We start from the raw sequence: 24,663 nt of genomic DNA, 5'->3' as shown, positions 1-24,663 counted from the left end.
GTGTGTCCAGGGGAAATACCAGTGTGTTAATCCTCACTCATCGGCCTCAGATCTTAATGGAGTGACCTCTAATGTGTATAATAATTATGAGACGTTAAATCGTCTTGTGAATGGTAATGTAATCAGTGATAATAACATTAAGTTAAGAGAATGCGGGATGTGAAATAGATCGCCCTGCTCCGAGTGAACGCGTGATTCTCGTACCGAGGATAGTGAAGTTTTATGGAATCACGACTTCTAAACCGGGACAAACCGACGGATACCTCGTCCTGCTGGAATAAGAACCGTGTCGGTGTAGCAGGACATCGAAATGAGATGGTGAATGGAGGGATTAAGGAGTATCAATCACCCACAGTTAAGTAACCCTTCTAGTTATAGCAGACTGATACTGGCCAGTTAGGTATGTTGTAATTAGATGGGTCGGTTATGGGTGATCCAGCTACATCAAGTGACCACCAGAGAATATCTGGTAAGTGGTGAGATTATGTACAAGTGTTTTCCTTGATGGATATATCCATGTGTAACCTACCCCACCCCCCTTCATTCAGTTAAACTAATATAATCTATACAGTCCACAATTAATTAGTAGCACCGTACTTGTGGGTGCTATCCAATCCATACTGGTCTCGGATAGATATGGATAAGATTGTGAGGTCGAAGGAACCACCTGCCGTGACCAGGGGTGGTTAAGTTTTCTCACATGTCTACACGGGGTGACTACGGTAAACAATATGGTTGTCTCCCAATGAGTTTACTTGTAAGCATGTAATGTTGAGGTACATAAAGGTAATCACCCTATAAAATTTTCCATAATAATCCAGTCCAGGGGTCGGTGAACTTTTTTGGGTATTACCCCAAAACAAATTTGTATACAGAGAGATTATGCACTAGATTTAAAAATTAATAGAAAAACCAAGAAATATATATTATATGAGCGCTATCAGATATCTACAAATGGAATCGTAGATTCTAATGCAATATTTATTTAATAAAATTTTGTATAATTGTATTTATATATTTACTGAGCCTTTATTACTCCCGAGATTTTAATTTTTACCATATTTGGGGGTAATTAACCCCTGGTTTATTGACTGGTATAAAATACAGACAATTTGAAGATTAAGACACATGTACAACGAGGATCAGGACAGGATCATGATCGAGGATCAGGACAGGATCATAATCGAGGATCAGGATCAGGACAGGCTTCAAACCTGGTCTGACAAATGACACCTGGAGTTTAACTCCAGCAAGTACAAAGTCATGAAACTTGAGGAAGGACAACGAAAACCGCAGATGGAGTACAGGCTTGGAGGTCAAAGACTACGAACTTCACTTGAGGAAAAGGATCTTGGGGTGAGCATTAAACCGAACGTATCTCCTAAGGCGCACATCAATTAACTGCTATAGCATATGGGTGCTTGGCAAATCTAATAACAGTACGTATTTGCACATCTAAGGAGTCATTCACGACACTGTATGTTGTGTACGTCAGGCTTATATTGGAGTATGCAGCACCATTATGGAACCTGTGGAAATTATTTAATTTCCGAAGCTATAGTGCCTAATAAGTGTTTAATGTGTTGATTTGGGTCAAAATGTATTTGTATTTTGAATGGAACCAACTGGGTTCCCGCTGCGCATGCGCAGATGTGCGGGGGTATAGGTCGAACTGGGGCACGGGGGGGTGGCAGTGTTTTGAATGTAGTGAGGAGGCTGGGAAAGCATGGAACCAGGAAATTGGCGTTCACGGCGGCCTAAGGATTAATATAGGCCTCATTTCATAATAGGAAGTGTCGTAACTGTTCCTGGTGGAGAGTGAGGGAACGTGGTTTACGGGACCACCGTAATAAAGTGGTAAAATGAGTGAATAAGGGTAGGACCTGGTGACTGGCGCGTCACCATGGACTGTGTCCCGGGGAAAATTACCCTTGGTTTAATCATCACTCATCGGTCTCAGATCTTAATGGAGTGATCTCTAATGTGTATAATAATTATGAGACATTAAATCGTCTTGTGAATTGTAATGTAATTAATGATAATAACGCTAAGTTAAGAGAATGCGTGAAGTGAAATAAGTCGCCTTGCTCCGAGTGAACACGTTAGACCTCGTTGTTCCCGTGACGAGGAAAGTGAAGTTCATTGAGTCACGACTTCTAAACCGGGACAAACCAATGGATACCTCGTCCTGCTGGAATGAGAACTGTGTCGGTGTAGCAGGACATCGAAATGAGATGGTGAATGGAGGAAATAAGGAGTATCAATCACCCACAGTTAAGTAACCCTTCTAGTTATAGCAGACTGATACTGGCCAGTTAGGTATGTTGTAATTGGATAGGTTATGGGTGATCCAGCTACATCAAGTGACCCCCAGAGAATATCTGGTAAGTGGTGGGATTATGTACAAGTGTTTTTTCCTTGATGGGTATATCCATGTGTAACCTACCCCCCCCCCCTTCATTCAGTTAAACTAATATAATCTATACAGTCCACAATTAATTAGTAGCGCCGTACTTGAGGGTGCTACCCAATTTATACTGGTCTCGGATAGATATGGATAAGATTGTGAGGGTCGAGGGGCCACCTGCAGTGACCAGAGGTGGTTAAGTTTTCTCACATGTCTACATGGGTGACTATGGTAAACAATATCGTTGTTGTCTCCCAAGGAGATTACTCGTATGCATGTAATGTTGAGGTATGTACAAGTAATCACTCCTATAAAATTTTCCATAGAACCCATACCTGGTCAAACACGTAAAGGAGAAAGTGCAAAAGTTTGCAACAAGACTAGTCACGGAGTAGTTAGGAAGTATTTCTTTAGCCTTAGAGTTATCAGGAAGTGAAATATCTGGAGAGTGAAATAGTGGAGGCCGGATCCATACATAGCTTTAAGAAGAGGTATGATAAAGCTCATGAAGTAGGGAGAGAGTGACCTAGTAGCGACTAGCGAAGAGGCGGGGCCAGGAACTGTGAATTGACCCCTGCAACCACATATAGGTGAGATAGACAGACAGACAGACACACACACACACACACACACATACACACACACACACGTGAAGCAGTATCGCTGAATAGTGCTCTTGTTCCAGGGATATAGAAGTGTAACTAAAGATTTTGAATTAGGAACCCCACAGGGAGGTGTGCTTAGTCCCACCCTTTTCAACATTTTGATTAATGCCTTACTTAATGCCATGCCTAGCCAGCCCCATCATTATATGGTTAGTTTTGCTGATGACATAATGATTCACACCACCGGATTCTCCAACACCTAAAACATTCTTAATCATGTACTAGCCTCGTGTCAGGACCTGGGGTTAATAATCTCAGGGGATAAAACAAAGATACTCAACAGACGTCCTCCTCGGCAGAGAGGCACAGTTCGTCAGATCCAGTTGCATGATGGGTCTCTTCTAGAATATGTAAGCAGATACAGGTATCTAGGCTTTGAGGTTCCACTACTTGGACCTGTTGTAACGAGACTTTGTCGCCAATACAAAGAAAGGCTGAGAGCACTTAGAGTTGTGGCAGGTTTTCATCCCAGGTATGGTGCTAATGTTAAAATTGTGAAAATGATGTATCTTGCTTATATTAGATCATTGGTTGATTATGCGGCGCCACTACTTGCACTCGTGTCTGACTGGAAGCTTGGAGGGCTGGAAAAACTGCAAAACGAAGTAATGAGGATCATCCTAGGATGCCCTCATACTGCCAAAATTTTAAATATGCGGAAAGAACTTAATATTCCAAGCATTAGAGATCGTGTTACTGAAAGAAATATCCTTATTGGGGTCAATATGCTTAGGCTAGCCCATTCAAACCCCTGCACAGAAGCCCTCCAAACTTTCCTCAGCACTGGTGAACATCCTTCCAGATGGATCGAAAAAACTGGAACCGACCTCCGCATGAACCAGCTACATGATCTATATCAAGTTAGACAACAGAGACATTTCCCTGCTCCATTTGGAGTAATTAACGAGTAGTGCAATATTGGTAACTCTCGAAACGACTGTGGCCCCGTTAATGACCTTGAAAATCGCACTGCGACCCGCAGGCCACTACACCCATATTGCCTGTGTCTAGCGAGGTGAATATCCCTTCCTTGTCCCTTCTATTCTATTCACCGGTATCCTTTAGCCCATCGCCAGTGTGAAACTCCTGTCAGCTATGAGTATAGCTGATAGTGTTGACGTAGATGATGGTGAAGGCAGATTTGAAACATATTTTAGTAAACAGGCTCGGAAAAAAGAACGAGGCTTCCAGAGAAAGCTTGCTGAAAGCAATACAGTGGGCGCACACCCTCCCAAAGCTGTCAGGTTAGATTTCCCTAACAACACTGATCAAGAGACCAAGTGTAACTGGTTTTTCGAAGGTAGTACAGACAACCTAGAGAAAACGATCAAGTTTGTCCACGATGAGGATAACTACGTCTTTGTGCCTAATGAATCAGCATTTATAGACAAACTTCTCACTCGCGAATATGCCAACATCAAACTCCGAGCAGCCCCACCAAGGGCACCTAAAGTGCTTATTGTCATCTACAACGTCAACAAGCACTTGAATCCTCAATATCTGGCGTCAGAGCAAGTTGCAAGCCCTCGTCGACTTTCCAACGGTCTGATATTAGCTGAGTGGACTGGCCAGGGGACTCTGCCACGCTATATTCACTCCCGCGCAGCCCTCAACAGACGCTATTACATTGCAATGTACAGACCTCCTCAACGTCGATGTTATAAGTGTCAACGCTGGGGCCACATTGCCAGGAAATGCCCATCTAAGTCACACTGGTGTGCAGTGTGTGCCAATGCTCATCCTTCTGAACGGTGTTATGATATGATCAAACAGCAACAGACTGTGGCTAAACAATGTATCAATTGTAAGACCTCAGGAGTCACAGCAGCTCATGCTGACTGCAGTGTGAGGGCTGATCGCATCGCAGCCAACCGCACTTCACCCTGTACCCCTCATAATGACCCCCCAGGACTACCAGGTACCTCGGGTCTGAATACTGGCTCATGCCTGCCCTCAGACAATGGGGTTGAGCACCTCACCTGGGGAGCACGTCAACAGACCTCCATCACGTCGGCTGTCAATACCAGCCTAGCTGAGTCAGCTGACAGTCAGCCAACGAGCTCAGCTGACCGGGACTTCACGTCTCCAGATGTTCCAAGTCTTGCTCCTGTGGTATACAACCTGATGTCGCGCATAAAAGTACTGGAAACACAACAATTTCTCCTGAAACAACAACTTGAACAACACAAGGAAAGATGTGTAGAGTGTACCAATAACAAGATTGTCACAATTTGTGAAAGCAAGTGTAAGGCTGCTGAACAAGGTGGTGGTGGTGTTCTTAATTACAGTAATGACGAATATAATACTTGTGTTGATAACTGTAGTGAGCATCATAATGAAGGCTATGGTGTCAATGATGTTAGTAATAGTGATGACCGTAATATAAGTGGTGGTGAAGAGTGTAATGAGAGCGGTGGTGTCTATAATGTTAGTAATAGTGATGAGCGTAATATAAGTGGTGGTGAAGAGTGTGATGAGAGCGGTGGTGTCTATAATTTGTTAGTAATAGTGATGAGCGTAATATAAGTGGTGGTGAAGAGTGTGATGAGGTTAGTCACATAGACATTAATGTTGAATACAATACTGTTGATAAATGTAATGAACACAATGTTGGTAGTGGCGCTGGTGATGAGAGTTGTAGTGTTGCGTGTAATGTTAGTGGAGGAGGGAATGTGAGTGGTGGTGTCACCTATCATACATTCACACATAAACAGCGTCATGCTCTGGGTTTACAAAGACTCCCACGAGGCCTTACAACTGGAAGTGCACTTTTAAAACTCATGGACAAGGGTAGCACTGTTGACATTGATAAGGTCTGCTATTTATATGAACAATTTTTTCATTATGCTGAGAAACTCAAGATGATCCCAGGACTACTATAATGGATCAAAACTCGTATAAACTTTCTATATTAAGCTGGAATATTGCATCACTTAGAAAAAGACTTCCTGACCTTCATCATAAAGTAACCACCGAACCCATTGATGTTGTGTGTCTACAAGAGTGCAGAGTCCCTGAAAAATCCCAACCCCCTAAATTACCATCATTTGTTGCATATAACCTCAAATCTACTAACTCTTGTGTTCTATATATTAAAAAATCGCTTCCCCATCAACTTCTTGCACACAAGAAAACAGAGGGGCTACAATATCACGGTGTTAGGATTTATATAGGGAACTCTGCTCTCAACATATTTAACTTGTATGCTCCTGCTGATAAATTTAATTACTTGGAGCTCCCAACTTGTGCTCATTCTGAGCCTACTCTTATTATTGGCGATTACAATGCGAGACACAAAAGCATTGGAAACTCACAGTTTGGTAATCGTAATGGTAATCAACTGTTGTCACTCTTAAACAGTCATGATAATGTCCAAATTGTAGGTGATCTTGAACCCACACATATCTATGGAGGCGTCCTTGATCTGTGCCTGGGCTTCAACATTACTTCTGCCAGCTGTGAGTCTTCCATTGTAACAGATATAGCGTCTGATCATTTCCCTAGGCTAACCTCACTAGATATTTGTAATACTATCCTTCCTGGTGGGATATTCAAACGGAAACGTTTTAATGTTCCCACTGATCAGCATGATGACTTTGTTGCACATGTGACTGACTGGTATAATTCCTATGAGTGTTCCTCTGTAGAGACCTTTAACAATGATCTTGTGAGCAGTATTCAGAACTACTTAGAGCCGCCACTGAAACCTCTTGGTACTCTAAACCCAACAAACTTCCATAATAATCATACCTCCTTCAAAAACCATACTTATTACAATGATTCTAAACTTCGTACACTGAAACGTACTGCTCGCAGACTAGGCCTAGCCTATAGAAAACATCGTACCCCTGGAATGCTGAGGCTCTTCCAAACTGCCCTTGCTGCTGCCAGAGAGCGTATGACAGAGCTGCGGCAAACAGACTGGGAAAAATTTGTCAACGGTCTTAATGCTCACACCCCACTTAGCCGGGCTTGGAGGGACATAAATAGAATTAAGGGTAACAGAACTGGGCAGATCGCGCACCCTCATCCCTTACATAGGGCGAATGAGTTAGTCAGTGCTTGGGCTGCTACATCTAGCTATGACAATCTTCCCAGTACCACACAGGCAAAATTAAATGACAAATATGATGCAAGGGAGAGACTTGTTTGCTTTATGCTCAGCAAGGCAGATGATTGCAACATTCCTTTCACTAATTATGAACTTGATGCAGCACTAACTAAGGGCAACTCCACGTCGCCTGGTGAGGATGGTATTACTTACAACATACTCAGATTGCTGTGTCGAGTACCAGGTAATCCATTACTTGAATTATATAACATGAGCTATGTAACTGGGGAGCTCCCTCAATCTTGGACCAACAGCCTCATCATTCCAATTCCTAAGCCCAATCAACAAAATGCATTTCGGCCAATATCTCTTACTAGCTGCTTGTGTAAAACATTTGAGAGAATGATTCTTAATCGTCTCATGTACAGAATCAAACAATTTTTGTCTCCCCGGTTACATGGTTTCATGCATGGAAGGAGCGTGCATCATTGCATAGCCACCTTTCTCACCCTGCACACTGACAGCTCATACACTACCTTCCTTGACCTTAAATCCGCTTTCGATGTAGCCAACCGACATGTAATCATTAGTGAACTTGCCAGAATGGATGTTGGAGGATGGCTTCTCCGCTGGATTAAAGGCTACCTGTCCAACAGAAAATCGTCTGTGTTGTTCCAGGGACATAGAAGTGTAACTAAAGACTTTGAATTAGGAACCCCACAGGGAGGTGTGCTCAGTCCCACACTGTTCAATATTCTAATTAATGCATTACTTAATGCTATGCCTAGTCAGCCCCATCATTATGTGATTAGTTTTGCTGATGATATAATGATTCACACCACCGGATTCTCCAACACCCAAAACATTCTTAATCATGTACTAGCCTCGTGTCAGGACCTGGGGTTGATAATCTCTACTGATAAAACAAAGATACTCAATAGGCGTCCTCCTCGACAGAGAGGCACAGTTCGTCAGATCCAATTGCATGATGGGTCTCTTCTAGAATATGTAAGCAGATACAGGTATCTAGGTTTTGAGGTTCCACTACTTGGACCTGTTGTAACAAGACTTTGTCGCCAATACAAAGAACGACTAAGAGCACTTAGAGTTGTGGCAGGGCTTCACCCCAGGTATGGTGCTAATGTTAAAATTGTGAAAATGATGTATCTTGCTTATATTAGATCATTGGTTGATTATGCTGCGCCACTACTTGCTCTTGTGTCTGACTGGAAGCTTGGAGGGCTGGAAAAACTGCAGAACGAAGCAATGAGGATCATTTTAGGATGCCCTCGTACTGCCAAAATTTTAAATATGCAAAAAGAACTTGATATTCCAAGCATCAGAGATCGTGTTACTGAAAGAAATATCCTAATTGGGGTTAATATGCTCAGGCAAGCTCATTCAAACCCCTGCACAGAAGCCCTCCAAACTTTCCTCAGCACTGGTGAACACTCCTCCAGATGGATCGAAAAAACTGGAACCGACCTCCGCATGAATCAGATACATGATCTATGTCAAGTAAGGCAACAGCGGCACTTCTCCGCTCCATGGAATATTACCCCATTCCAAACTACCATTCCTCCATTTCCCCCCAAACTACTTCTTAAATCACAACCAAAACTTCGCCTTGAAGCCAAACATGAGGCCTTAAGCTGTATTGATAACTTAGTCACACAGCACACACTCTCGCAAATTATTTACGCTGATGGTTCTGTTCACCAATCCACTGGTGCAGCTGGTAGTGCTGCTGTTGTCGTACAGAGTGATGGCTCTCTTAAAGAAATTGGAGCACGCATCAATAATTGGGCCTCTACCCTTCAGACAGAACTGTTTGCCATACTCCTTGCACTGAAATGCATCTATGTATCAAAGATTGACAGTTTAATTGTAACTGATTCTCTGTCATCCATAAATGCTCTCAACTCATTAAGCATAAATTGTTGCATGCTTGTGTCAGAAGCCAGACACAGGTATGGTAGGATTGTGGACAGTGGAGTCAGAGTGCACATGCTGTGGATTCCATCTCACATTGGTCTTCAGATGCATGATAGAACTGATAAATTGGCTAAGCTGTATGCTTTCAAAGAGGGAGTAGATTACAATCTTGGCTTGTCAGGTAGTAGTTTGAGAACAATAATACGAAAAGAACTTCAAATGAATTTTATGGACTTAAGGCTCAGGGAGATTGACACCAGTGAGTCCATCTATCATCATTCTATCATGCAGGAGGAGCCACATGTCTATGGTGCATCCAACAAAATAAGCAGACTCTTGGATGTCACTACTGCCCGGCTCCGGCTGGGTTACAAGTATCTTTGGCAGGTTAAATCACCACCACCAGATGTAGACCAAACGAAATGTAAACTTTGCCAGATGGACTATTGTCACACCCTGCGTCATTATGTACTGGAGTGTGATAAAATTAATGAATTTAGAAACAACTCGCTCAGAAATGTTCAAGAAATGTCTGGAGAAATACCCTGACTTTGCTAGCTGTAAATAAAGCATTACCACATGTGTGCATGTGTGTGTGTGTGTGTGTGTGTGTGTGTGTGTGTGTGTGTGTGTGTGTGTGTGTGTGTGTGTGCGTGCGTGTGTGTGTGTGCGTATGTGGGTGTGCGTGTGTGGGTGTGTGTGTGTGTGGGTACTCACCTATTTGTACTCACCTATTTGTGGTTGCAGGGGTCGAGTCACAGCTCCTGGCCCCGCCTCTTCGCTGATTGCTACTAGGTCCTCTCTCTCCCTGCTCCATGAGCTCTATCATACCTCGCCTTAAAACTATGTATGGTTCCCGTCTCCACTACATCACTTTCTAGGCTATTCCATGGCCTGACTACTCTATGACTGAAGAAATACTTCCTAACATCCCTTTGATTCATCTGAGTCTTCAACTTCCAATTGTGACCTCTTGTGTCTGTGTCCCATCTCTGGAACATCCCGTCTTTGTCCACCTTGTCTATTCCGCGCAGTATTTTATATGTCGTTATCATGTCTCCCCTGACCCTCCTGTCCTCCAGTGTCGTCAGGCCGATTTCCCTCAACCTTTCTTCATAGGACAATCCCCGTAGCTCTGGGACTAGTCTTGTTGCAAACCTTTGCACTTTCTCTAATTTCTTGACGTGCTTGACTAGGTGTGGATTCCAAACTGGTGCTGGTGTGCACTCACCTATTTGTGGTTGCATGCGTGCGTGTGTGTGTGTGTGTATCATGTGGGATTCGAACACGTGGATAGGGTAAAGTAATACTCACGTAGGCTGGAAGTACGTATAATTACGGATAATGTGGGGAGCGCCCTAACAGCCGTAACCTTGTCTCCTTGCTCACTCTCGTAACACTGACCGCCCACAGTACCCATATGTGAGGGGGTCTTTGAATACTGCTGTGGTCAGCACAATATGAATACAGACAGTGACTCAGGCAGAGACGGTTGGTAGTGAGTCATCTACTGGTACACTGGTTACTGGTAACTGGTTACTACTACTGAGAGCTCGGTGACGCTAACGTATGTCGTCCTGACATACAACTAATACAAACTAGAGATGGCAGGTATACGGCTTGGGCTGATTCTATACAATGTCAAAGTACACAACAGTTAAACATTATAACATACATAAGTAGAACATTGGAATGGAAGCTTACGTAACTGAAACTGTAATGCAATACAAGGTATAATATAGCACAACTCATCGAATGAAACTCAACGTTGGGATTACACAGTGGAAGTGATAAAAAAAAATTGATCGATCGCTGAGATGTGTGTGTGTGTGTGTGTGTGTGTGTGTGTGTGTGTGTGTGTGTGTGTGTGTGTGTGTGTGTGTGTGTGTGTGTGTGTGGTGTGTGTGACTCAACAATCAATATTTGCACCAATAACTCATTACAGTTGTGACCGGGTGTGGAAGTGTGAATTGCTCATTACACTATAATTTGTTCATGATTGTAACCATGTATAAACGTAAGTAACCATTCTACAGAATTCATTACCTTTGTAACTTGTGAGTTCATTACCTTTGTACCTAGTTCAACTATCAAAACTTTGGGGGCCCAGTCCCTGGACCCATTACGTACCTCTGTAATCTGTAAATACCTTTGTAACTTGTCATGATTGTGACCAGACCTACCTGGAGTTCATTACCTTTGTAAATTGTGAGTTCATTACCTTTGTAAATTGTGAGTTCATTACCTTTGTAAATTGTGAGTTCCTTACCTCTGTAACTTGCTCAGCTATCAAAACTTTGGAGTCCAGTTCCTGGACCAATTATGTAATCTTTTGACTACCGCCCACAGGATGGGTATGGGGTACATAATAAACATATTAAAATTAAACTGAATAGTGCTCCCAGGATATAGCGTTCTAGTGGCTGTCCTAAGTTATTATTAGCGGTCATCGTACGTGAGTGAATCAGTGAACATACCTACAAGAGTGTAATAGCTTTCAAGAGCGCGAATAATGTGATAAGATCAAGAATTTTTACAATTTAAATTTGAATGAATTGTGAGTGAGGGAGGGTAGCAGTCAGCTGATCAGGCTGCTGGCCGCAGTGTTGACACAAAATATCCAAAGAGTTAATTGGGTTAACGGTGTGATCTGAAATATTAACAAGTATATATGTTAGTTGGTTATAAGAGCAGTGTAGTGATAAGGTCATAAAAGAGTGATTAAGTAAATACTGAAAGTAAGAAAAAATTAGTCAATCCCCAGCTGTTGGTGTTGTGAATGTAGCAGAGCTCAGGAATGTCGTACGAGAAAGGTTTAAAGGGAAATGGTGGCATGGGGGAAGAAGGGGTCAGGGAACATATAACGACATAAAAGATACCGGGAATAGACAAGGGGGAAAGGGAATGGATTTTCCCAGAGGGGGGAACAGGGGGAAAAAGGGGGTCAACTGGAACTAAATGGGAAACCCCGGGGATTTTTTTTATTTATTTATTTATTTATTTTTTATAATTTGAGCACACTTACGGGGTAAAAAAAAAATACAGTAAGGGCAGCATCCAAAAACCCCTTTTAGTTTGTCAGAATAAAACCTGAAGGGGTTTGTGGAGGCAGGGAACCATACATGTTTTAAGAAGAGGATGGCTCAAGGCAGAAAAAGGGGGATGTGGATCTGGAGGGGGCCAGGAGCGACCCATCCCCAAAAAGGTAGTCAATTGGGGGTACCCCCCAACACCCCCAACCCCCCACCCCCCACCAAACCCCCCCAAACAAAAACCCCAACACAAACCACACACAAAAACCCACCCCCCCCAAAAAAAAAAATCTGAACCCAACCCCCCCCAACCCCACCCCCAAACCCCAAAAAACCCACACAAATTGGTTCCCCCCCCCCCCCCCCCCCCCCCCGATCTCCCCCTTTCATGCCCTCCCCCTCCCCCCTCCCCCCCCCTTCCCCCCCCTCTCCCCCCCACTCACCCCCTTCCTCTCCTTCCCCCCCCTTCCCTACTCCCCCTAACCCAGTTCCCCCTTCCCTTCCCCCACTTGACATAAAAACCAAACCCTAACATACAAATTTCATGGTTTTCCCCCTCGGGGCAATCAGGATAAAACAAAAATGGGTTGCCAAAAGGCAGCAAAAAAAACCAAGGACGGGGAGAGCCCAAGGAAGAGGGGGAAAGGCTCAAAAAAAGGGAACATGAATGGGAAAAAACTAGAAGAACTTAGCATGAGAATAAAAAGGATACAGGGACAAATGGGGGGTGCAAATCAAAACAGCAGGGGGCCCGGGTCAGGTTTGAAGGGCAAAAAATGAAAAAGCCCCAAGAACAAGAACATTTTGGGGTTGACCGGTGCTCCTCAGTCACAAAAGGGCTGTGGGAAAAAAAGGGCAAACAGCATGTAGAACTCAATCAGTGGAACTGTAGTAAATGAAAAAAAAGCATATGTGGAGGCCAACAGACCCGCAGGCCCCGAAAACCGAGAGGGAAAAAGACAGGCCATGAGCCAAATACATTAGCTAGTGAAACTGAAGAAAGAAAGCTGCAATGGAGGAAAACAAAATTTAATGAGAGGATAAAAGGGTATGCAGTGGGAGAATGAAAGGGGGAGGTCAGTCTTTTTTAAATTGGGCTCCCGGAAGTTGAAGGGAAACATTTAAGCCCGAAAACAAGGAGAAAAAAGCAATTGAAAAATCAGAAAGCAATAGGAAAACGACATGACTGGAAAATTTTGGAGAATAGGATGTAAAAAAAAAGGGCCCGTAAAGTGACCTTCAAGGCAGAATCGCTGAACAGGATCCCGGAGAAAGCACAATTAAGGGGCATGCCCCGGGATGGAAGGTGTTTTCGACCCGGGCAGAACACAAGCAGAAAAGGGAGAAACTGGGGGAAAATGGTAAAAAAAAGGGGGAAGGGGGTGGAAGAAGACAGAGTCCCCCAGGGGTCAAAAGCCTCCTCCAACCTCCTTGAAGCCTCCCAACCAGGTACCCATAAAAACCCCTAAACCAAAAAACCCTCCAATCCCCCCCCCCCATGCCCAAAAATCCACCCCCAAACAAACCTGGTTCTTTTCAGGTCTCCCCCTTTCCCCCTCCCCCCCAGACCACAATCTTAGAAAAAGTTGGGTGTTTACCTGGAGTTTTTTGGAGAGTTTGGGGTCAAACCCCCCCCTCTTACCCGGCCTCCTTTTGATCCCCAAATCCCCGGGGGGGTGCTCTGGGGGAAAAAAGGGTCCCGGCCCGGGGCTATAGGCGGCTTTGGGGTGCCTGTGGCCACAAGACTGCCCGGGGCGGGAAAACCCCATGGGCGGGGGGCAGTTGAACAGCCGGTCCCCCTGACATTTGTTGGTTTTTAACGTGCTGGAACCTGCTTTCCCTTTTTGGGATGGTGACTCTGCCAACTTTTACCGGGGGGAAATTTTCGGTGGCGTTATTTGTCTCTGGGGTTTTAGGTGAAATCTGTTTCTCCCCCTGGTTCAGGGAAACAGGTTTAAAACCTCAAGCCTCCCAGTTTAGGGTTTTTTTTGGGTTTTTGGGGTGAAAACCGAATTTTTCGGTGGCAATTTTACCCAAAAATGTAAGAAAATTAAAAATATTCCAGCCTGAAAAAAGTGCCTGAAGGTTTCATCATGGGGGCCCCCAGTTTTAAAAATTCATTATCCCCCATTTTTAGCAATGGGGAACAAGTTTGGTCCTAAAGGGAAAGCAGAGGAGGGGGGGAGGAGGGGGTTGCATTTCCCTTTTAAAAAACCAGTGGGGTTTAAAAAGGGAAAGAATGGAGGGCCCGGGAAAAGGGGACTGGTGGAACAACCCAGTCTGAAAGACATGGTGATAATTCGTTGACACCAAAAAGCAAGGAAAAGAAAAAAACGATGAGAGAAAGGGGCAATGGTCAAACCCCCAGCCGGAGTGGGGAAGCAAAAGGGGAAAAGTTACTAGTTATGGGTGATTTTTTGGGAGATTGACGGGGAAAAACCCGGCCCCCATGGGGTCCCAAACATAACCAAAGATGATGGATGTGGTACTAAAACCTCATGCATAAACATTTGAACACCCCAGAGAGGGGGGAAAGGGAAAAAGCAAAGACTGGACCTTGTTTCACCTTGAATAGTTCTAATGAGGATATTTTGAAAGCCCCGGGAGCTAGTGATCATGGGTTCTGTGTTACACATGTTTCCAAGGGGAGGAGACAAATAGGGGGGAAAAACCAAACAAAAAGGGGAATTCAGCAATTTTTTCCGGACATTCATGGGAGGGGGAAACTAAGGAAAATCGGTAAGAAATGATGGATTGTGGCAAAAAAATGCAAGGGGGCAGAGGAAAGTTTTTGGGGAAACGAAATAAGGGGAAGAACAGAAGAGTTTGGTTCACCCAAAAAGGTGTGGGGAGGAAAAAACTAGGTGTTGGGGAAAGGGAAAAAATTGAAGACGGGGGCTCAGGAAAATAAAGGGTGGAAGGGAAACGATATAAAATAAGGGAGGCTCAGCGGCAATAAAAAATAATGCATAAAAGTCAAGACCCCCGAATGTTGTACAGACATCGGGGGAAAACAACAGTAAAGGACCAGGTAATCAGACTGAAAAAGGGTGGGGGAATTCAAAAGAAACACCGGAGGTTGTCGGGAGCTCAACCCAAAAAAATTTTTAACAGTAAAAACCAGTAGGACCCCAGAAATCAGAGCAGGGGTGCACCAGAAAGTGGGATGGGTAAAAATAACCAGGAGGGTGAAAAGGTGTTTAAACTCAAAGGCGGTGGGCCCAGACATCTCTCCTGGGTCCTTAAAGAGGAGCAGAGACATTGTTTTCCTTAAAAAAGACCCCAACACTCTTTGCTGGGCAACTCCCTGGTATGGAAGATGGCAAATGTAGCCCCAAATTTTTTTAAAAGGGGGAGACAGACATGAGGCCTAAATAAGCCTTTTCTTTTATGTTGGGTAGGAAGATTGGGAGGAAGGGGGGGGGGCCCCTGGAAAAACAAGTGTATAATTGTCAACCAGCTTTTGGGGAAAAATCCTGTGTAAAAACCCTTTAGGGTTTTATGAAAAGGTATAAAGAAGACAAGAGAGGGGTGGATCGCTGCATTTTTGGGACCAAGAAGGCCTTGACACAGTTCCTACAAGGTTACTCAAAAGCTAGGTCAACCGGGAAAAGGGCCCGAATGGATAAGAGAATACCTTAAAGGAGGCAACAACGGTCATGGATGACGTGTCAAAGTGGAGTGCCTGTGACAAGCGGGGGTTCCCCCAGGGTCAGTCCCAGGACCTGTGCTTTTTGGTATTGAATGCTCGGACAGTCCTAGGACCAGTGCTGTTTCTGGTATTTGTGAACGACATGACGGAAGGAATAGACTCTGAGGTGTCCCTGTTTGCAGATGACGTGAAGTTGATGAGAAGAATTCACTCGATCGAAGACCAGGCAGAACTACAAAGGGATCTGGACAGGCTGCAGACCTGGTCCAGCAATTGGCTCCTGGAGTTCAATCCCACCAAGTGCAAAGTCATTAAGATTGGGGAAGGGCAAAGAAGACCGCAGACGGAGTACAGTCTAGGGGGCCAGAGACTACAAACCTCACTCAAGGAAAAAGATCTTGGGGTGAGTATAACACCAGGCACATCTCCTGAAGCGCACATCAGCCAAATAACTGCTGCAGCATATGGGCGCCTAGCAAACCTCAGAACAGCATTCCGACATCTTAATAAGGAATCATTCAGGACCCTGTACACCGTGTACGTTAGGCCCATATTGGAGTATGTGGCACCAGTTTGGAACCCACACCTAGCTAAGCATGTAAAGAAACTAGAGAAAGTGCAAAGGTTTGCAACAAGACTAGTCCCAGAGCTAAGAGGTATGTCCTACGAGGAGAGGTTAAGGGAAATCAACCTGACGACACTGGAGGACAGGAGAGATAGGGGGGACATGATAACGACATACAAAGTACTGAGAGGAATTGACAAGGTGGACAAAGACAGGATGTTCCAGAGATTGGACACAGTAACAAGGGGACACAGTTGGAAGTTGAAGACACAGATGAATCACAGGGATGTTAGGAAGTATTTCTTCAGCCACAGAGTAGTCAGTAAGTGGAATAGTTTGGGAAGCGATGTAGTGGAGGCAGGATCAATACATAGCTTTAAGCAGAGGTATGATAAACCTCACGGCTCAGGGAGAGTGACCTAGTAGCGATCAGTGAAGAGGCGGGGCCAGGAGCTCGGACTCGACCCCCGCAACCTCAACTAGGTGAGTACAACTAGGTGAGTACACACACACACACACACACACACACACACACACACAAATTACCTTAAAATCAATTGCTCTTCTAATTGTATTATCAGCGTCAATTTTCCACAGTGGCAGTGTTCCTCTCGCCTCACTGGAGCAAGTGGCTGCCCTCAAGCACACATACCACTTAAGAACTCACTACTGATACAAAAAATTTTATCTACATTCTTATCAAAACATCTTATCTAGCAATGATAAATATTGCGAATATTTCTTTTATCATTATTGAAATTACGATTACTGCTAATTAGAGGTGACACAGCACTTACAATATTTAAATCAAGAGCCCTTACCAGCATCAAGACACCTCCTCCTCCTCCTTAAATTACTGATGGTCCGTTAATGTAGGAGACTGATAGGCAGCGTCTTATCAACTTCCTCTAAAAAAAATTTTTCACTTGAATGGGGCCATTGTAGTGAAAACTTTTATATTTTATACATTTTATATTTGTTTTGCACATTTTTGCGAGCAAAGACAAAAAAAAAATCAGTCTTATTAATAAATATAAATGAATGATCAAAATTTAAATGAACGAATAAGCTTGATTTGGATCCATTTTGTAATTATCAAGATATGATTCAGAACAAAAGAGAAATGTGATAATTATGGTGATATAATGCAGTGTTTACACTGAGAAATAATATATAATGAATCAAAATGTCATATATAAGCCAGTCAATGGCTTCTTCATTCCATTTCAAGAATGGTGGAAGGTGAGGAGAATTCTGAAGTAATCAGTCCCCCCAGCTTGGACTCGATATTTTCAGTCCTTCAGTCTTGAGAAAAGTTAGACTGATGGACTGAACAGGTCGACTCCAGGCTGAGGGACTGACTTCCTTAATCTCCATCTCAATTTCTATCCTTCTTTGGCTAAGAAATATTTCGTCCGTTATTCTCCCATATAGATATTATTTTTCTTTTGAAAGTTAGTGTCCCATCTCTGCCTCTTCCCCTTATTAATGGTCATTTTCGTGAAGGGAATTTATACTGTTAATTGGGAATCGGTTCGTTTAAACAGAAGAGTTCTCTAAAAGTATATATAAAGGGATTACCAATAGACCCGTGGGGGTCTTCAAGGGGGAGCTGGACCTACAGTCAGTACCTGACCAGCCGGGCTGTAGTTCGTACGCTGGTTTCCATGCAGCCAGCAATAACAGCTTAGCTAATCAGGCTCTGATCCACCAGAAGGCCTGGTCATGGACCGGGCCGAGAGGGGCACTGACCCCAGGAACACCCTCCAGGTATACATTACTGCAGCTGGAACAATTCTCAGTTAACCCACAATATGGAGTGGAAGCTTTAGACGATATTTCAGTCTTCTAAGGAATATTATCAAGTCATAACAGACTTAATTATTATCATTAAATTCATAAAGAAGCGCCAAATTCGTATGGGTCACAGCACAAGTGACTTGTTAAAGCCACTTGATAAAGTGGTTCATTCAACATTATGCTCCATCTCCAAATTTTGGGTTAGTTGATAAAATGTTTCAATAATTAAGGGTCTATTCGACGCAGGACGCCCGTCTGAACTCTGTTCACATTGTGGCCATCTCGCTCCAACGAGTACGGGTCGTTTTTGTCGTCAGTGGGAGACGACCACCTTGAGCAGCGGGGAACTTCCTTGCCATCCTCACACTTCCGGCTGGGGGACGACCACCTTGAGCAGCGGGGAACTTCCTTGCTATCCTCACACTGCCGACTGGGGGACGACCACCTGGGACGACGGGGAACTTCCTTGCCATCCTCACACTGCCGGCTGTCACAAACTGTCTCAGGTGCGCTATAATAGGGGCTGAAGGGACGCGAGTCGGTCCAGTACGAAGTCTTACTACCCTTGGGGTTTACACAAGGTCTGTTGTCTCTGGGAAGACTGTAAGAGGCACAAGAAGATCTGAAGCCACAAACATCGACGGCGCTCCTGACCCTTGGAATAGAGCCAATGACGGGTCTTGCTGGTGTGTCAGTGAAGGCTGGGTTGTCATGACCACCCTCCAGGAAGCTACTCACTGGAATGCACTCTCCCCGGATCTCCTGAGAATCAAAACATACTATCATATGATGAAAATTAGACACACGTACAACATCTGGGTATGTTTATGGTAGACGTTTCGCCAACCAGTGGCTTTATCAATACAAATTCAAGGACATAATGGGAAGACAGTAGAACTATATACAAAAGATGAGGTAATCAGTCCCTTAGTCTTGGAGTTGATGAAGATCACCGTAGTCTTGAAGAGTCTGTACACACTATTATATAGATGAATAAGACACATGTGCAACAGTTGGAAGCCTTTGGAAATACAAGGTATAAAATACTGACACGATGGAAAAATAGGCACAAATGCAGCAGCCCGGTAGACTCGTCTTCAGTTTCAGTCTTGAAAAATATTCTATTTCTCAGCAATATTTCTTATATTGGCTGATGGAAGGTTGAAAACAAGTGGGTATGGTTGATGGTTGTTGGTGGTGGAGTGTTTGTCGCTACTGTTTGTCACTATTGTTTGTCACTATTGTTTATGACTTGATAAAGCCCATTGTGTGGGTGAAACGTAGTCAGTAAAGGCTCGCATTATACTGCATTTGTGTATATTTTACCAGTAGGTATCTTTATTATCGAAACGTTTCGCCTACTCAGCAGACTCCGTCAGTCGAATATATAAGTGACTTAAATATTAAACACAGCAGAGGCAATGAAGATATCTTTATAAGCTAAATTAATTTCTTCAAGACTGAAGTATTCTTCAAGACTGAGGGACTGATCACTACATAATTTAACTCTTCACTCTCTCCAGTATTTAAGTCACCTATGCATTCGACTGAAGAATCCTGCAACCAGGGCACCCTCCCCCAAAACGTCTTTTCTTTAAAAGAGGCCATGCCTTTTTCAAATTTTTACTACAAAGGGGTATCAGTTGTCAAAAAAACCCGGCTTTAAACACGGCCACTTCATACTGGAGTTCCCGAAATTCCGGTCCCTGCTCTTCCCCCTTAACATAAAACCTTTCCCAAACGTATCCCAACACCAAACCCATTCTTTTTGGGGCCCGACACGACTTATGTCATCTCCCCCCAATTTTTTCCCCGCCCCCTTGGAAATGGGGCCCATCAAAATATCGACTTGGATGACCCAAAAACTTAACAAACACACCCAAAAACCCTATATTATTTTTTGTTTTAGAGCAGGAGATCCCAAAATTAACATTAAAATTAAAACACTCAAATTCCCAGAAATAATGGGGGGCCAAATTCCAAAAACATACCTTGACAACAACCTGAATTTCAGCCCCATATCCACCCTTTTCCAAAAAGTATAAAAATTTTGGGATCCCCCTAAAGATACGATACTACTTCCCCCAAAAATGCCCTTCTCCCCTTTTAACCACCCCATTGAAAATCCCCCTATATTTATTTGTGCTTGGGGATCAACTGAAACAACACCCTAAAGCCAATAATAACCCAAAAAAAGCTGAAAGGGGGAATAATCATAAACCCCACCCCCTTAAAACACACCCCCCCCACTCTTCATTAAAACCCTTCCCCCTCCTGTTCAGTACACCCACATTTTCTGAATCTACATCACAGGGCCTTAAACTCTAATATCAACCTTGACCAAAAACCTTTTTTCGATATTTTGGATTAGAACCCACACAAACCCAGACACAAACATCTCTACGACATTCCCCGTGCCCGACTAACCCTTTTAAAAAAAATTCAATGTAAAAAAAAAGGCCCCTAAAATCTGGAACACCTACAAAAAACTCTGGAACTGCAGACACATTCACCCCCTTTAAAAACTATTATTATTATTATTTTTTTTTTTTTTTATTATCACACGGGCCCTTCCCCCAAGGCAGGGGGGCCCCGAAAAAAAAAAACCCCATCATTCCTCCATCACTGTTTTTGCCAAAAGGGGTGCTTTCCCTACATTTTTTAAAACTGCAACTTCCCCCTCCTTCAGATTCGGGCCTTTCCCCCATCTCCAGGACTCAAGTCCGGCCTGCATTTTCCCTAAACCTTTCCCAAAAAATGTTTTTTGCTCACCCCCAACCCCAGCACCCCAAGTTTTAAAAACCATTTATCTTTCCCCTCTATAAAAACCCCGCCCCAAATGCCTGCAAGCCCCAAGCCCCTCCCCACAAAGGCCCCCTTTTCCCCCCCTCTCCCAACCCCGGGGGAAACCCCTACCCATCCCCTTCCCCTCAAAACTGATGCCTCTTGGTCTTTTCTTTTTCCCATCCATTCTTTTACATGTCGAACCACCTAAACCCAACCCCTTCCTCAGCCCTCTGGCAAAAATTTTCAGTAACCCCATTTTACCCCCTCCTAACTTTAAAACCAATTCTCTGCATTATATTCCCCACATTCCCCTCAGCCCCTTGACATCTCCCCCCCAGCCTTCTCCTCGCTGAAACATTCATCCCCCATGCCTCACCCCATAAAAGAGCTTGGAAAAACCTAAAACCCCATTCCCCTCTTTGCCCCCAAAAGGAAAAGGATTCTTTGTCCCCCAACAGACTCTAAGTCCCCCTCATCCCCCCCTCATAAATTCTTGTTTTACCTCTCTTTCATGGACCCATCCCGGGCAGTCCTCCCATTAAAAACATCTTATCCCCCAAAATCCCCCCTCAACTAATTTCCCCAAACCCCCTAGTGGTTCCACCCCTCCCCCCCTCATTTGACCATAAGCAAAATATTAATCTCAATTTTAAAATAAGGGCCCTTGGATACTCCAATCCCAAAAACTATTGCTGTGCCAAAAAAAAGGCATTCACTTTTCCAAAACTCACAAACTAGTATTTAGTCATTGATAATCCCCACCTCATAATTTGTAATTTTTTCAATTAAAATAAAACTAAGTCGGGAAAATCCCGGGCCCATGCTAAGCTTTTCTGGTGGTAACTCTGTAATCATTTTTTTACTACATTAAACCACACAAAAACAAATTTCTGTAAACCCCAGCTTGTAATCCTTATAGAAAAATTTTTAAATTTTGGGTTTGAATTTGATAGCCCCTAACATCCCATATCATAAAATCTTTGAAATGGTCAAACCAAAATCCACCCCCCATCTAGAAACCCATCAGTTACCCCCAGGGCAACAGGGGTTTTAAAACCCGTCCTCCTGTCTGTCCCTTTATTGGATCCTACGAAAAAGGTCCTAGATTCGAAAAAAGAATGGAGATGTAATTTTACAGACTTTGAAAAGGCCTTCGACAAGTGTAATGGCGTAATAGCGCAAAAAAATGCGTGCAAAAGGAATAACGGGAAAAAGTCGGTCATGGATCTTTTTCCCCCTTTTTTCAAAACACAGAAGTGGGGTCGTCAACGAGTAAAGCCCGGGGAAAACGGCTCCCCGGTGGGCTCTGTTCCAAAAAGGGGCCAACTCCCCATCTTTTTTCCTCATCCTTATACCCCAACATAGACAGGATGTCGCCATTTTCCTGTTTTCCCTTTTTGCAGATGACACAAATCTGCATGACAGTGTCTTCCTTCCCAACCTGCAAGGCCCCAGGCGGACACCCCAAAAATCCATTGGGCTGCGAAAAAAATTTGAAGTTCAACGATGAAAATTTTCCCAATTACTCAGATATGGTAAACACGAAAATTAAATCTTCATCAGAGTCCAAAACAAATTCGGGAAAAAAATAGAGGGGCACCAACTAAAAGCCCTTTGGGAGTGATCATTGGAGGATCTCCCCTTTTGGCCCAAAACTTTGTATCAATCGCATCTGCTGAAAAATGACAGGATGGATAAAAACCTTAAAAACTGGGAGGCCAAGCCCGGTGACCCTCTTCAGGTCCCTTGTTCTATCTAGGCGGGAATATTGCTGGGGTGTCACTAGCACGTTAAGAGACCATACAATAAGTGTCAGGGGCCCGAAACTGTTCAACTGCCTCTCAGCATACATAAGGGGGATTACCAACAGACCCCTGGCAGTCTTCAAGCTGGCACTGGACAAGCACCTAAAGTCGGTTCCTGACCAGCCAGGCTGTGGCTCGTACGTTGGTTTGCGTGCAGCCAGCAGTAACAGCCTGGTTGATCAGGCTCTGATCCACCAGGAGGCCTGGTCACAGACCGGGCCGCGGGGGCGTTGACCCCCGGAACTATCTCCAGGTAAACTCCAGGTAATATTTATGAATTTATAATCACTGGTTATATAACCGAGGTATATAGCTGTTTATATTATTGTGACCACGAACGAGTGATATTGAATGAATAACAAAACTGCGACTAGCCAAGGATTCGAACCCATGTCGTTTTGGCCCTGCCTCGTGGTCAGCGAAAAATCACATGACACCTTAACCCACTGGACCACACATAGCTTTTTATATGTTTTTTTTATTATTATACGGCTTCTTGGGAAGGTGAAGTAATCAGGAGTAATTTAGGTACAGGTACACATCAGTACAATTATCATACATGGTGTAAATTACGTAGAATAAGTGGATAATCATTGGGGAAGTGGAACAGAATTCTTCCTTCGTAAGTCATGCGTGTCGTAAGAGGCGACTAAAATGTCGGGAGCAAGTGGCTAGTGACCCCTTCTCCTGTATACAATACTAAATCTAAAAAGAAAAGCGAAAGTTTTTCTTTTTGGGTCACCCTGTCTCGGTGGGATACGGCCGGTTCGTGGACAACTCAAAAAAAAAATGTCAGAGAACCTTATTTCCATGACCCCTTCACCGGCATCAAGGCACCTCCAGTCCTCTCCCTTACCTGGCGATACTTTTTTTCCTGTTTGTTGATCTGTCTTTTCCTGTGGATGACGAAGGCAGCAACCAGGAGCAGTGCTATCACCATCACTCCTCCCACCACTGCTATCACCACCACCAGAGTCACGTCCATCCTCTGCACCCCAGCCAGTGTTCTGCTCACAGAGTGCTCTGCTTTCTTCACATTCTGCTTAAACCAATAAATGTGTCAATGTTTATCTTAGAGGGCGTAGACGGGATATATGATCCCTTTCATTCCTGGAGGGGGATATATGATCCCTTTCATTCCTGGAGGGGGATATATGATCTCTTTCATTCCTGGAGGGGGATATATGATCCCTTTCATTCCTGGAGGGGGATATATGATCTCTTTCATTCTGGGAGGGGGATATACGATCCCTTTCATTCCTGGAGGGGGATATATGATCTCTTTCATTCCGGGAGGGGGATATATGATCCCTTTCATTCCTGGAGGGGGATATATGATCCCTTTCATTCCTGGAGGGGGATATATGATCTCTTTCATTCCTGGAGGGGATATATGATCTCTTTCATTCCTGGAGGGGGATATATGATCCCTTTCGTTCCTGGAGGGGGATATATGATCCCTTTCATTCCTGGAGGGGGATATATGATCCCTTTCATTCCTGGAGGGGGATATATGATCTCTTTCATTCCTGGAGGGGATATATGATCTCTTTCATTCCTGGAGGGGGATATACGATCTCCTTCATTCCTGGAGGGGGATATATGATCCCTTTCATTCCTGGAGGGGGATATATGATCCCTTTCATTCCTGGAGGGGGATATATGATCTCTTTCATTCCTGGAGGGGATATATGATGTCTTTCATTCCTGGAGGGGGATATATGATCCCTTTCATTCCTGGAGGGGGATATATGATCTCTTTCATTCCTGGAAAGGGATATATGATCCCTTTCATTCCTGGAGGGGGATATATGATCTCTTTCATTCCTGGAGGGGGATATATGATCTCTTTCATTCCTGGAGGGGGATATATGATCTCTTTCATTCCTGGAGGGGGATATATGATCCCTTTCATTCCTGGAGGGGGATATATGATCTCTTTCATTCCTGGAGGGGGATATACG

At 43.9% G+C, this 24,663-nt stretch overlaps 1 protein-coding gene across 1 annotated transcript; it reads right to left on the bottom strand.

The window, feature by feature from the left end:
• Nucleotides 1-17,377: 17,377 nt before the first annotated feature.
• On the bottom strand, nt 17,378-23,832 carry LOC128698614 (uncharacterized). The gene is made up of 2 exons (XM_070103872.1): nt 23,556-23,832; nt 17,378-18,869 (listed from the first exon to the last, which is right to left on the bottom strand). Exons 1-2 carry the CDS (start codon nt 23,682-23,684, stop codon nt 18,333-18,335), a joined length of 666 nt encoding a protein of 221 aa, XP_069959973.1. The 5' UTR covers nt 23,685-23,832; the 3' UTR covers nt 17,378-18,332.
• Between the last annotated feature and the right edge of the window lie 831 nt (nt 23,833-24,663).

This window comes from Cherax quadricarinatus, chromosome 88, assembly GCF_038502225.1.
Source record: "Cherax quadricarinatus isolate ZL_2023a chromosome 88, ASM3850222v1, whole genome shotgun sequence".
Lineage (NCBI taxonomy): Eukaryota > Metazoa > Arthropoda > Malacostraca > Decapoda > Parastacidae > Cherax > Cherax quadricarinatus.
Note: the sequence above shows the minus strand (reverse complement) of the source record. Positions and strands in the feature narration are given on the sequence as shown.